The sequence below is a fragment of the Gambusia affinis genome, linkage group LG22, assembly GCF_019740435.1.
Source record: "Gambusia affinis linkage group LG22, SWU_Gaff_1.0, whole genome shotgun sequence".
NCBI classification, from domain to species: Eukaryota; Metazoa; Chordata; class Actinopteri; order Cyprinodontiformes; family Poeciliidae; genus Gambusia; species Gambusia affinis.
Genome location: NC_057889.1, coordinates 1,817,190 through 1,830,421, shown reverse-complemented (window position 1 = coordinate 1,830,421; position 13,232 = coordinate 1,817,190). Strand labels below are relative to the sequence as shown.

The following is a 13,232-nucleotide window of genomic DNA, read 5'->3' as shown; positions in this document are numbered from 1 at the left end:
AATGGCTTCATGAACTGGAAGCTAATAGAAATCTCTTGTCAAACTTCACAAGCTTTTAAGTTTCGACCCATTTCAGTCAGTTTTCTCTGTCAGGCACCCGGCTGCTGCATCACATTCAACGCCAAGAGGTTTTCTGGGTTTTAGTGGAAAACTGCTCTCATTTACATGACTTCAAAGTGTTGGTCGGGGGTTCAATGTGACAGATGCTCCGACTTCAGGCTGCAGGGAGACATTCAGACATGACGATCCCATTAGCCACGCTGGGTGCCAAGAGCCAACAAAGTGCAGAAGCATGCATAAAAATGTTGGAGATGTTTTAGGTTAGATATTTGACTGTTTATATAAAGCGATTTTATGTTAACAAAGCTATATGCAACTGATAAAGATCTTATTGTGAGACTAGTTGGTGAGAGATGACCTGCATGAAGCGTCCCGTTAACGTTGTTGTAGAGTTAAAACATGTATCTGATCAATATAAGTTAAACTTTCAATGCATCATTGTTTCATGTTAACTTTGAGCTTCATAAGCTTTTAAGTTTTATGACCAATCATTATAATTAAGGATTGATTTGAATAAAAAAGAAAATAAGTTTTAACAAGGTCAGAATGGCACACGCAGGTTCTAATGTATACATACATCTCTGATAATCTGTCCCTTCAATTTTTCACAATTTCATGATCACAAAAATTTACTCACCAGATTCCCACATTTTTCCATGCTAACGAACATAACTTTACTGCAAACATAAATGATCTAAAACAATGAGTTAAAGGGATTGTAGCTCCCATCTGTAGGTGGCGCCATTTCTAACTTCTATTATACTGCCACCTCAGCTTTATTTGATCTATTGTCCATGATCAATGTGGCGAAAAGTAAAAAGTCAAACTTAACATCACACAGAGCAAAATATGGTAAACGCTTTTTTCAAAAATCTGTAAAGTGACACCACAAAAACAATCACAAACTCCTGAAGAGATCGTTTTTAATTTTGTTGCACATCTTTTAGCAGGTTGATGGGAAACTTTTTGCTACCAGCTATTAACTTCTGTCATCACTCTGATTTAATAAATGCTCAATTTTCTGAATTTTACTTAACCTGCTCAGTATCAGACTGATTTTCTGTCCACATGGTTTCAGAGGAAAAGCTTCCCGTTGGCCGAATTTACTGATTCCTGAACCAATTTGGATTTGTTCGTTCCCACTGTCTTGTTGAAACAAAAGCAATAAAACAGACCCACCATGCTGCCACCACCGTGCTTTACAGTTGGTACACTAGTCCTTCAAACATGCTTCCTGACATGTGGCCAATTTCCATTACGGCTTGAAATAAACATAAAATGTGCAACTGAAAAAATTAATAAAAATAAGACACAAAACGTATGAATTCAGCATAAAATATCTACATGGACGAGCTGAATGATATCTTTGGATAGAACACAGTGGGTTTGTTAGACAGCACTGAACTTGGGCACATTTCAGTGCTCCAACACAACAATGATGCCAATAAAAGAGACCAACATTAAGTTTTTGGAAGAGCTTTCCCAAAGCCCTGACTGATACTTTGTCTCTTCCATGGAACAAACTCTACCAACAACAGTGATCGTATATCCACCCAAAATTACGCCAGAAACTTGGAGGTTCATTTTGAATTATCATCTCTAACTGGGAAAAATACCAGTGCAAATAAAACATTGAAATGTTGCCACGTAAATGATGTTCATGGCGGCTAAAAGTGGATATAAATGTCTGACTTTGTCCCATGATGGAAGCAGAATGAAGACGAGAAGAATGAATAAACTCCATCAGAGGTTGGTTGGGTTTCTACCAACTCACCTCTGAGCTTCAGATTGAATATAATTCAGTTTATTTATGACTGGGTATTTGTGCCTTTGTGTAAACACACTGCAGACGCCTGCTGCTCCTCATTAAGCCGCAGACTGTTTGCGTTCAGCGGAGCAGAAATGTGACTTGATCTTGTTAAACACAGCTGCAGGAAACAGAACGGTTCTGACTGCTTGTTTACACCGAAAACATCTCTGCTGCTATTCATCCCATACAACCTGCTGCTTGCTCCTCACACCTACTGCTACCAATAGGAGGGAAATCCAACCCACCTGGCCTGGCTTTCATTAATGTTTCAGTTGTGTTGGTAACAAGAGAGAGGCTGATCTGTTTTAGGGATGGAAGTACCAATCTAGAAGATCTTATAGAGGTTTTACTGAAGTTTCCATAAACAATTTACTAGCTGTAGGTAAGTTTTGGGAGTTTTTACAATTATATTGCAAATTGTATTGTAAATTAAGCTGCACACTTTAAACAGCAAAGTTTTATTGGGGAGTGACCACAGAATTAATTCATAAAAAAGCAATAAAGCACATTTGGAAGTAGCAACCTGAAGTTCCTAAAATGAATGGAAGTCAATAAAAAGTCCTAATATGAGTAAAGTTTGATCACCAAATGTTGACTATTTCAATTAGAAAAGATTGAAAAATAACAGATTGCAGTAATGAACTCTGGCCATGTGCTGATAATGATATAAAGTTGTGTGAGATGAATCTACACGGACTGAGTGTGTTTTTGTGTTCCGCTTTATATGCTTCATTTTCCTCTTTTGCCTTTTTTAATATAAAAAAGGTGATTATTGCTTTATGCACCATGTACAAATCATTTGTAAGAGGTGTTTGTGTTGATAAGCTCAATTTAATGTGGCCACACTCTTCTTTCCTTTGCTGCGTTTCCATTATAAATGTCTACAAAATGTTGTCTATATTATGTTAGTGTTGAAAAAACACAATTTTCCAATTGGTGTTTTCATTAAATAAGAAAGTCAATTAAAATCACATGAATAAGTTTGTTCACATGATAAGTCATTAAAAATCTTCCCACGCCATCATCCTATGACCACTTCCTGTAACGTCTGGTTGTTGATTATGACTCAGGTGATGCAGAAAAGTCGTTTCCTAGTGCAGAAACTTTGTAGTGAAAAATGTGACTTCTTTATCAAAATTGCTGCACTTCTATTAAACAAATTTATTTTTATAATTCCAATTTGCGCAACAACGCGGCCAATGGACACACAGCTCCAGTCCTGGTAGTATTGTAATACAGAGCTGCTGCAGGCGCCCTGTAACCAAGTGTTTTGTTTTGTGAAGGAAAAAGGAGGTAAAAGTCTCCAGACTGCTGCATTGAAGCTCATGTATAAACTAAGTAACCTAACAAGGATGTTTGCATGTAGACCTGAACATGTGGGCTGAAGTGAAAAGTCTCTGCATGAGTCACCGCCTGTTGCTAGGAAACCAAAGGTTCAAAGGACGTGAAACATGAAGTCATGCTGCGCGAGAGCGTGTTGTGTCTGAAAGCTGAGCATAAAACGCAGCCAGATGTGGCGGTGGTTGGTGGAGTAAACAGCTGGACAACAAACAGACATCGGATTCAGAAATAAACTGAGCTGATCTGACAGAGCAAATGCATCATAATCAGAGTGTTGAGATGGAGGAGCAGCGCGACCGGCCTGCGTCGTCTCGTATCAACCAATCATCTTCTGTCATTTCCTTACTTGTGGAACCGTTCTGCTCTGTCCTCGTTGTCGGCGTACAGGAACAGCTTTAAGGCGTAGTTTTCGATGTGAGCGTTGCCGACCACCTCCTGAGTGATGGAATCGTTTTCGCTCAGCTCCTTCTTCATCTGCAAAACAAACATCACACATTCGGTGGAAAAACTTAGCAGAAACTCTGATCTTAGCTTCCTGTTGGTTGATTTGTTGTAATCTGGTGTTTAACTCGCAGATTAAGACCGTTTGGTACCAAAAAAGGAATTCAGGACGTAATCTGGTTCATAAGCCAATCAGTTTGGAGGATGAAAGTTTTTATATATTGTAGCAAAGATTAAAAGAAAGTAATCCAGAACCTTTAAGAACTGCTTTCTCCAAAGTGAGCGCCATCTAGTGTGACGTCAGACTCTTGTTTTCTCCAGTCCTTTCAGTCTGTTACTGTGTCCAACAGGGCTTCAGGTTTCTAGTAAAAGCACTAAAGAAACCACTCTGGTTTCCCCCGGCAGGTGGACCCTGAGAGGCCTGAATAGATACTCTGTTCTCTGGTTTGATCAGTGGATGTGTTAAGCAGCACAGGAATGTAAAACCATGCAGGACAACTGGACAGGGAACATAAAGAACCTGGGATCAAAGGAATCTCTTACTCTCTGGATTCCATGTTAATGTTAAGATAATGTTTCATTGGAAAAAAACACCTTCACTTTGGAAATGCAACAATGGTCAGATATTTATAAAGGCTGTTTAGGATGCTTATTTCAATAAACATGTAAAGTGGTGGAAGCTGAAGGTCACTTCTTCCAAACAAAGACTGGTTCTGAATCACAGAACCATCAAACGTCTAGAACTTTAGCTATTACACAAACTCCTTGGACATGTCAGCTCTTTCTTGGTTGTTTTTATATTTCAGGTCATCAAAACACATTAGAAGTGGATGTTTTGAACAAATGCAAAGTCAGTCAGATTCTGAGCTCAGTTAGCAAGATGTTAAAACTCAAAGAGGCTGATAATGTCAAATTTTAACAATATACAGAGCAGTGGTAAAATATCTTGACAATATTTACCAATAATATCCCAATGGAATATTTTACAGCTCTATGTGGAATAATAATGACAAACATTCAAGAGAAGAAAATGTCAGATTCTCCTCCTAATCGGTTAACCATCTTTTGATTAACTGATTAATAATTGGATAGCAAAATGTGTATTTTGTTTTCTTATGTCACTTGAGGAGTTCTGGGTAGAAAAAAGGATTTTAATCTTAAATGCACAATATATATAGATGTTATATACATTGATATGCACAATTAGTTGATTTGGTAATCAACTAATTTGATCACCAAATTAGTTGTTGACCATTTCAATTAGAAAATATTGAAGAATAACACATAATGAACTCTGGCCATGTGTTGATAATGATATAAAGTTGTGTGAGATGAATATACGTGGACTGAGAACGGAGCTTTGAGGAACTCCACAAGTCATTTATTGTAGCTCATATTAACACAAATGACAGAAAGTATTTCCTTGGTAGTGTACCCAATGCATCACTAAAAACAACATAAAATGGGACAGAATGGTCCTTTATCATTTCATGACTGAGATGAATTCACCTGACTGACGCAGTCTGGACTTCAGAGCTTTTAAACAAATGATTTCTACCTCCCAGAGAGAGCGAACCCTCTGAGACCAGAGCCGACGGTGACAGAGCAAAACAGATTTAATGAGTCCAACTGAACCAGTCAGCAGGGAGAAAGCTGCGATGGCTAATGCACTGATTCATTTATCCTCTAGGAAGATCCCAGCAGACAGCTTGTATTTGTAAAACTCATTTAATGGCAGGAAAAAGACAAAAAGTCATCTTCAACTTTGATGAAATGGAAACATGTCGGATGTGTCTAATGTCTTCTATTCAACCCAGATGGTTTTAGTCCTAATTTTAAAAGGAGTCCATCATAGCTTGGTGATGCATCGTGAAACTTAAAACCACGCCGGACAGCTGAGGACGGTTAATGAGTCTGAAAACTGAAGAACTGCATCAAAGCTGACGATGTGATTCTGCATCCAGACTGTGACATTATTAAGATCTCCAGAGCTTCTGTAAAAGCTGTTTCCAGGGTAAACTGGGTCTGCTTTAATTGGCTCTGAGTGATTAATAAGAAAAGTCCTGCAACTATTCTTCTCTCTTCTGCTGCTGCACAGACCAGGTTTATGTACGGTTCAAAGATCTGCCAAGAAACTCTAAAAATGTAGAAACTTTTGAGTTGACGCTTGTTTAAGGTGATGAAATTCTTCTTTACTGCACCGTCTATGAAGTGTGCATCGTTAGGCAGCCAGTGTCATCGTTTGTCCAAATACCTTCTATAGAAACACAGCAGTGCTCCGAACAAGCATTTTATATAATCATGATTACTTAAAACAATAAGTTTGGAACTACGATGCATTTATTGCGCATGATGAACAGCATAAATATTTTTATCTGTAAATTATTTGCCAAGTCGGAAATCAGGAAAACAGGTGATAAAATCAGCGAAGGTTCTGATAAATAATAAAAGTGTTTCATAGCAAACATAAACCTCAGATACAGTTTATTCATAAAAAATGTCTGTCTTTTTTTATTTTATTTAATCAGCCAGTACTTCTTTACCTTTCACATGTTCTTATTCTTCATCTAAAAACAACCATATAAATTGTATTTTATAATACAGTTTATATGGTTGAATATAAACCTGAATGTATTGTACTCACATAATCAGGTAACATTTACTGCCGTCCACATAATTCTGTGCAAAACGCATATTGACATATTCTTAGCTCTATTATTTGTGATGAACAAATACAATGTTTTCTTTTCTTCTCTTTCTTTCATAATTTTTTCCTTTTTAATTTTCTTTTTCCCCGTTTATCATTTTTCTTTTCTCTTACCCGTTTATTTTTTCTTTCTTATTCATTTTTAAATTTTCCTCTTTTCTTCACCCCTTCCTTCTTCTTTGAAAAGAAAAGACTTCCCGTAAAATCAGTGGTCTTGTTGCAGATCATGGGTTTCTGTTATTTTGAACAGGTTGTAGAGTGAAATGGACTCTTTCTGAAAAAGCCGACAGTCTGAGCCGCGCTCTGACTCCACTTAGGATTTATATTGAAATGATCAGAAAAAGGCATAACATACTGTAAAATGGAAGGATGGCATAAACATACATAATATGCAACATAAATGACGGAAAAAGTAAAAAAGGATGATTATATTGGTTCTCAAAGAGATGAAGGAAGACACAGCCTCCGGCAGAGCATAATGCATCCCACCATGAAGCTCTGATCTTCAGCTAAAGAGCAGCTAATAGCAGGAATTACCTGCACTTTGCCAAACTACCCGTCCCTGGAAGCCTTGATGGGATTGCACACAGAGAGGAGGAAGAGGAGGAGGAGGAGGAAGACTCACCGTCTCCAGCTGGTCCATCAGCTTCACCAGGAACTTCCTGCACTCCGGAGTCTTGCTGTCCAGCTTCATGCCGGTCTGCATGGCGTAGAGCCGACCTGCAGCAGGAGGACGGACATTTTCACAGAACTTTAAAAAACTCAGGTTTATTCTTCATTAGAGCCTTTAAGAGCCAGGAAAGAGAATTACAACTTCATTAACGTGTTTCCAACACTACATATTTAACCATTTTGTTTCAAAATCAAACATTCATTTCAGATAAATTATCTTCAAAAGGTGAACGATTATCTACTTTCTGAAACCGCAAGAAATTTATTTGAAAGGGAATTTTGTTCTTTTAGAAACAGATGTTTTTTAATTCCTTTAACTTCTGAGGAAACCAACAGATTTTTAAAAATAATAATTATCATAACAAAAGTAAATGAACATATTTTTGAAGAGTATTTTATTATTCTAAGGTCTTCTAAAATTTTTTATTTTGGAATAAATTTTTCTTCTCTTAAAAAGTTCAACATGTTTTCAGAGAAAATGTGTTTTCTTAAACCATAATTAAGAAAACAATTTCTTAATTGTTTTTTTGTCAAGAAAAGTATTTTCTTTTCTAGACAAATATTTCTAAAGGACTTTTAGTTTTTTTTAAATCCCACTGACTTCATGACCTTTGTTTTTTGAAAATCATTTACTTTCCATTGTTTTCTTGAAGGAAAACTCTTTAAAATGTAATCTTTTAAAATCACATCATAATTTTATGTCCTTATATTTTTCCTTTTAATTTCTAAATCTGCATTACTTTATTTTCAGTAGCATTTTTCAAGGTAAATGCAATAATTTCATTGATTTCTTTTTTTTTTTTATCCAGATTTTCTGACTTATTTTAAGGAGGAGTTGATTTGTACTATCAGTTACTATCAATTGTTAGTTTTCTTTTCTAAATCCAAAAATTAAGACTTTTTATTACGTCACAATTATTAATTTTAGCGAATTTGTCCTTTTTAGCTGCATTATTCTGTTCACTGGAATTTTAAGTTTCTCACCAGAAGATCCTTTTGCACTGAAATAAAAATGTATTTTCCTAACATTTACTAACAGTAAAGTGACTGAAAAATGTTTTGGCAAACTTTCCCTCCTTCACCAGAGATTTTTATTTCCAAAAGTCCCGTTACTGTCACAGATGTCCTATTTGCTGTTGCTCTGGTTCAGAGGATATTCACTGTTTTTAGGCCTTAATTCTGCATTTATCATATTCATTAACTAAAGTTTTTCCTGGCTGCAGGTGAGGTTAGTAATCAGTGATGTTAACCAGATGCAGTTTGGTGGACAGAGACATTTGACTGGTCAGTTAAATGTCTGTCGTGTTTTGGGCCGCCTCGTTGCCGTCGGCAGCGCTTTGTTTTCAGCGTCATCATCCTGCACAGCAACCAGCAGAACAAAGTCCCGTTTCACAGAGGCAGCGTGGAGACGGCAGCAGGACCTGCACTGCTCACAGCTTCCAGAACATGGATGCTGCCCCGCAGCGCAGGAAGCCACGCAGAAACAAAGGCTTCTTCTGTAGCAGCAGCTGGACGGCCTCCCACTCGGCCCATTCCTCCCAGTCTGCCCAGTTCAGCCCTTGCTGGTCAGCACACCCAACTGGTCAGCTTACAGAAATTTCTCTTAACTTGCAGCTTTAACACCACCTGATATTTGTGTTTCCTGGTTTTCTCTGAGATGATGGCGTCTCAGCATCATTTCTTCCTGTCCTGCTGTTTGCTACTTCCTGTTCAGGACGATGAAGACTTCCTGCTGCTGCTGACTACAGCTCAGATAAAAATGGAAACCGCTCTAAAGTTGTGTGAGAAAGGCTAAAAAAAATTTTTTCACAGCAGGTGTGAGGCATAGCACTGCAGAGGCAGGACAGAACCTGCCTTCAATCTGAGAAATATCCAAGCAGAAATAGAAACGCTCTGCTGATCAGCTCTGATGACTTCAGCCTCTTTCTGCAGCCATTTCCTCCTCACTGACGTCCAAATGTTTTAAAGGAGTTCAGGACATTTTGATGTCAAAACTACAAACTTCTCCAGGAAACATTTTCCATTTCTTTACCCAGTTTTGAAGCTAGAATAAAAAAAGCTTAATCTTTTGAATTAGTTGGTTGGTTGGATGGATGGATGGATGGATGGATGGATGGATGGATGGATGGATGGATGGATGGATGGATGGATGGATGGATGGATGGATGGAGGGAAAACAGATAAATGAATGACAGACTGATGGATGAAACAGGAAATAAAGTTTGGATTGATTTTTTCATTTCTCCTCCTTTCACATGGAAAGCACTTCAACGATATTCCAGAGTTTTCCAGGACGTTTCCAGATTCTGTTGATGTTCTAGTTAAAAGATGGATATGAGGAAACGGATCAAGTCCTTCCTGACTCTGAAATGATTAGCTCTAAAGAACAGCCTGGACGGTTCTGACCCGCATCTTTAAACCCAGCAACGTGTTAAATATAGTCACACCATGAAAGCTCATAGACTGTACATTAAATCAGCTCACAAGCCGCTTCCACAAGCATCCAGTCGCTCTAAATGAGGCTAATATTTGCAGAGTAGTAAAAATATTTACATTAACGCTGCCAAAGTAAAACCTGAACAGAAATCACACTATCAGAACGAGTCATAACTCACAAATACTGCCAGCAAAATCAGAGCTGGAGTCATTAACAACGTCAGCGACCCAATCAGTGTGAAACAGTGTTTGTAACGCAGCCAAACAGCCGAGCAGCAGGTGAGTTCTGCAGAATCATTACAGCTGAATGAATCATGGTTCTGACTGAAGCTGAAAGCAATCGGACCGCTCCGAGCATCAGCTGGGTCATCTGCAGGATGACACGCTGATTAAAGGGACGGATAAAAGCTTCAGGACTCTGATGAGAGTTCTGATCAAATTGGATGGGTTTTTTCTGCGTTTATGAAAATGCCTCAATCACTTCTCCAGTTCTTCCTGAACCAGATCCAGCTGCCTCATCTTTTACTGGTGCTGCATTTACTGTCTGGAAGACGTAGGAAATCCAGACCGCTTGCACATCATGAGGAGATCTGAGTGGAAACTTGACTGGAGCTCGTTCCTGAAGCTGCTTCTGTCATAAAGCCTGACCGTCTGCAGAGAGGCGGCTCAGAACCCAGCCAGTCCCAGCTGGCCCAAACACGTGGTGCTGCTGACCTCCAGTGGCCTGGCGCCATCACTGGGCCACATCTGACCGCATCCAGCCCAAACCCCAGTCCTCCACTGGACAACATGGTGGCACAGAAAAGGAATTTAACTTTGGTTTTCAGAGTAACAGGTCAAAGGTTAAATATGTAACCTTCACAGGAAACGCATAAATAACATAACAGAGGCGTTTGCATGTATTTTAATAAAGACAGAAAAGAAGGTTTCATGTGACAGAGCAGAGTCTGGGGGAGAAATCTGTTTGTGCAGCACCACCTGAAGGTAAAACTTTAAACAGTTTGTGTCCAGGATGTGTGGGGTCTGCAGAGAATGTACTCAAAATGTGAGTTGTGTGAAAATATATTGATAAAACTACGTTAAACTGTTAAAATATGAATAAATCCAATGAGAAATCCTTAAGGTAAAGTAATACTGAACATGTTTTCACATCAATGTAATTTGGCAGAATACAGATAAAAACTGCTCTGATTTGATTGATAAAAACATATTTAGGCATGCACATGTTTATTTTTTAAGCCTGGTTCTGTCAGGAGGGATGGGCCAGAACTCCAGCTCACTAATGTGAGAATCGTGTGGAAGAAAACCCAAAACATTTAACTCAAGTCAGACAGTTTAAGACAATCATCACTAACACTGAAATTATTTTGAAGAAACTTACCAAAAAAAGTCTAAAAAATGTTCTTGCTGTTTTTTGGCTTTTAGAAAATAGAAAAAAATTCTAGTAATTCTGACCCAGTTTAAACTGATTTTATTTCTGACAGTGAAAAAAAATGTTTGTATGTTTTTTTCTGTGTATGTAAAATTCTACTTTCAACTGGGTATAGAAAAGGCCGACTGAAAAATATATTAGATGCTTTTAAAAAATTACCTATCAAACTTGAAAGTTTTTCCATTTCTGACAACTTTTCCAATGATGACAACAATCACCAAGCATTTCAAAGACTTCAAAGGTTCAACCGCATCTGCTCAAGAGTGGAGCATCAAACATCGAGTCCTCTGTCTGAGAGCACTCACAAAAATTACTATATTAATTTCCTTTTGATCCCAGGATGCAGATTGGTGAATCAGAACCAGAGGAAATGGAAAGAAACACGAGTTCACAGCTGCTGATTCAGGATAGTTCAATGCAGAGTGACTCAATGTTCCGGAGAAATCTAAAGGTTTCCACAAATGTTACAAAAAAGCATGATGCACCTCTTCTTTATTATTTTAATTAAGTTTAAAGGGAAGTTTAAATTCACCAGATTTTAAACTTTGATCCTTCATTTGAACCCGTTTGTAGTGCAGGTCGTTGGTCGGATCAGCTTTGAAAATATTCCAATTAAATCTGGACAATAATTCTATTCAGTAACTTTCTGTAATATTTGATTTGTGCAAACAGATGCACAGATATGTGCACCTTAAAGCTAACTACTGCACATCAGGTTGACGTTACTCAGTTACAGGGTGTGTCCATACTCAGTCACTGCATCTTTCAAAGGACCTGGCCAACCAGATCCTTCAAAAGATGCAGCCTCTGAATTTACACACACCTTTACAGGAGCTGGCAGTCATTAACGCCCATCAATAATATGTACAAAGTCATTAGAGGTTATTGCAGGATGCTACATACATTGCAGGAATTTAAAATTTTTTAAAATTACTGCAATGTTTAAAGTTTTTAAACCCCGTTAACTGCGAACCAACAAGGTAATTTTTTCTGCCACATCTTTATTGTTGCTTCATTCCTGTTATAAATTTAGATAATAATTTAGCTAATTTTCTTTTAAATTTATCTTGTTTTTTCAACCTAAAGAAGTTCTTTTTGAACATCTGGAATAAATAATATTTGTCAACATTTATTTTATGAGTCTTTACTTTGGATTTGTTCAGCTTCAGATGTAATTTTCTATTACCTACTTATAGTTTATTTCAAGTAAATGTTGTTTTGTGACTTAAGTAGTTATTATAAAACAGCAGGACGTTAACCTAAAGTTATGTTTTGATCAGGGTTCTGTCCTGCCTCCTTTAGAGATCCGTTGAATATAAACTGTGAGCAGTTTCTGTGTTGTTTTGTTGAGGCTTTAAAGCACCACTGTAGAGGGGTTCGGTACATTCCTGCAGGTTGAGCCATTTGTCATCAAGTGGACAACCTGAACCTGCTGGACAGGAACTTTAACCTGCTGCGTCATTCTGACACAATGATCACCTGTGAAATGTCTGACAGACTTACAGACACTTGCTCATGCTAATAGAAACTTCACAGAACATATAGTCATTTATAAAAGTCAGAATCCAGCCTAAAATTAAGAATATCATGAAAAACCTTCCACCTTAAACAGTAGTCAGGATTATGCTACGGAAGCGTTGGCCTTTTCCTAAAGTTTTAACTGCCCAAACGATTACAATTAACTATTTGTATCCCGCCGGTGTTTATCACTAAGGAAATTTCGCTCTGAAACACTTTGAATAAAAGTTAAAGCCAAAACACCCGCCCCGTTTCCAAGTAAACAAAGCCAAGGAGCTAACAGCTAGCGTTAGCTGAGGACTTACAGTAGTACGTCACCACCGGGTCCCGTTTCTCATGCTCCTGAGCGGTCCGCAGATGGTGCTGGATGGCTCTGAGTTGGGCTGGTAAAGCCATGAGGGTCCAAAAACTCCTCCACAAGACACAAACTCAGTGGAAACGGTCAGTGTTGTTGTTAGCAGTCTTTGTGTCGCTTCCGCCTCTCTGTCCAACAGGAGGCAGCCATCCAATCGGCAGGGATGACGTAACCCCGTAAAGAGGGGAAGATCACGTGACCAATTTTCGCGGGCCACTACGTCATAAACTTACTTCTTAAAACTTACATTTTAAATGATTACCTCAGTGGATAGACATTTTTTTTTACCATCACAGTGACAGTTTTCTATATATTTCAGAACCGAACTAAGACTTTTTCAGCTTTTTCACATTTTTATGTTAAAGATGCAAAAAAGAAAGAGAGAAAATAATAATAATAATGATAATAATAATCAATCATCATCATCATCATCATCAAATAAATAAGCAGCACAGAAATT

General features: G+C 38.0%; 1 protein-coding gene across 1 annotated transcript in view; it reads right to left on the bottom strand.

Moving 5' to 3' along the window:
- vta1 (vesicle (multivesicular body) trafficking 1) overlaps nucleotides 1–12,947 on the bottom strand; it is a 33,017-nt gene extending 20,070 nt beyond the window's left edge. Inside the window, exons 1-3 of the mRNA XM_044107179.1 lie at nucleotides 12,723–12,947; nucleotides 6,985–7,079; nucleotides 3,558–3,685 (exon numbers count right to left, since the gene is read on the bottom strand). Coding sequence (XP_043963114.1) covers nucleotides 3,558–3,685; nucleotides 6,985–7,079; nucleotides 12,723–12,813 — 314 coding nt within the window. The 5' untranslated portion in view covers nucleotides 12,814–12,947. The remainder of the gene's footprint in view (nucleotides 1–3,557; nucleotides 3,686–6,984; nucleotides 7,080–12,722) is intronic.
- Between the last annotated feature and the right edge of the window lie 285 nt (nucleotides 12,948–13,232).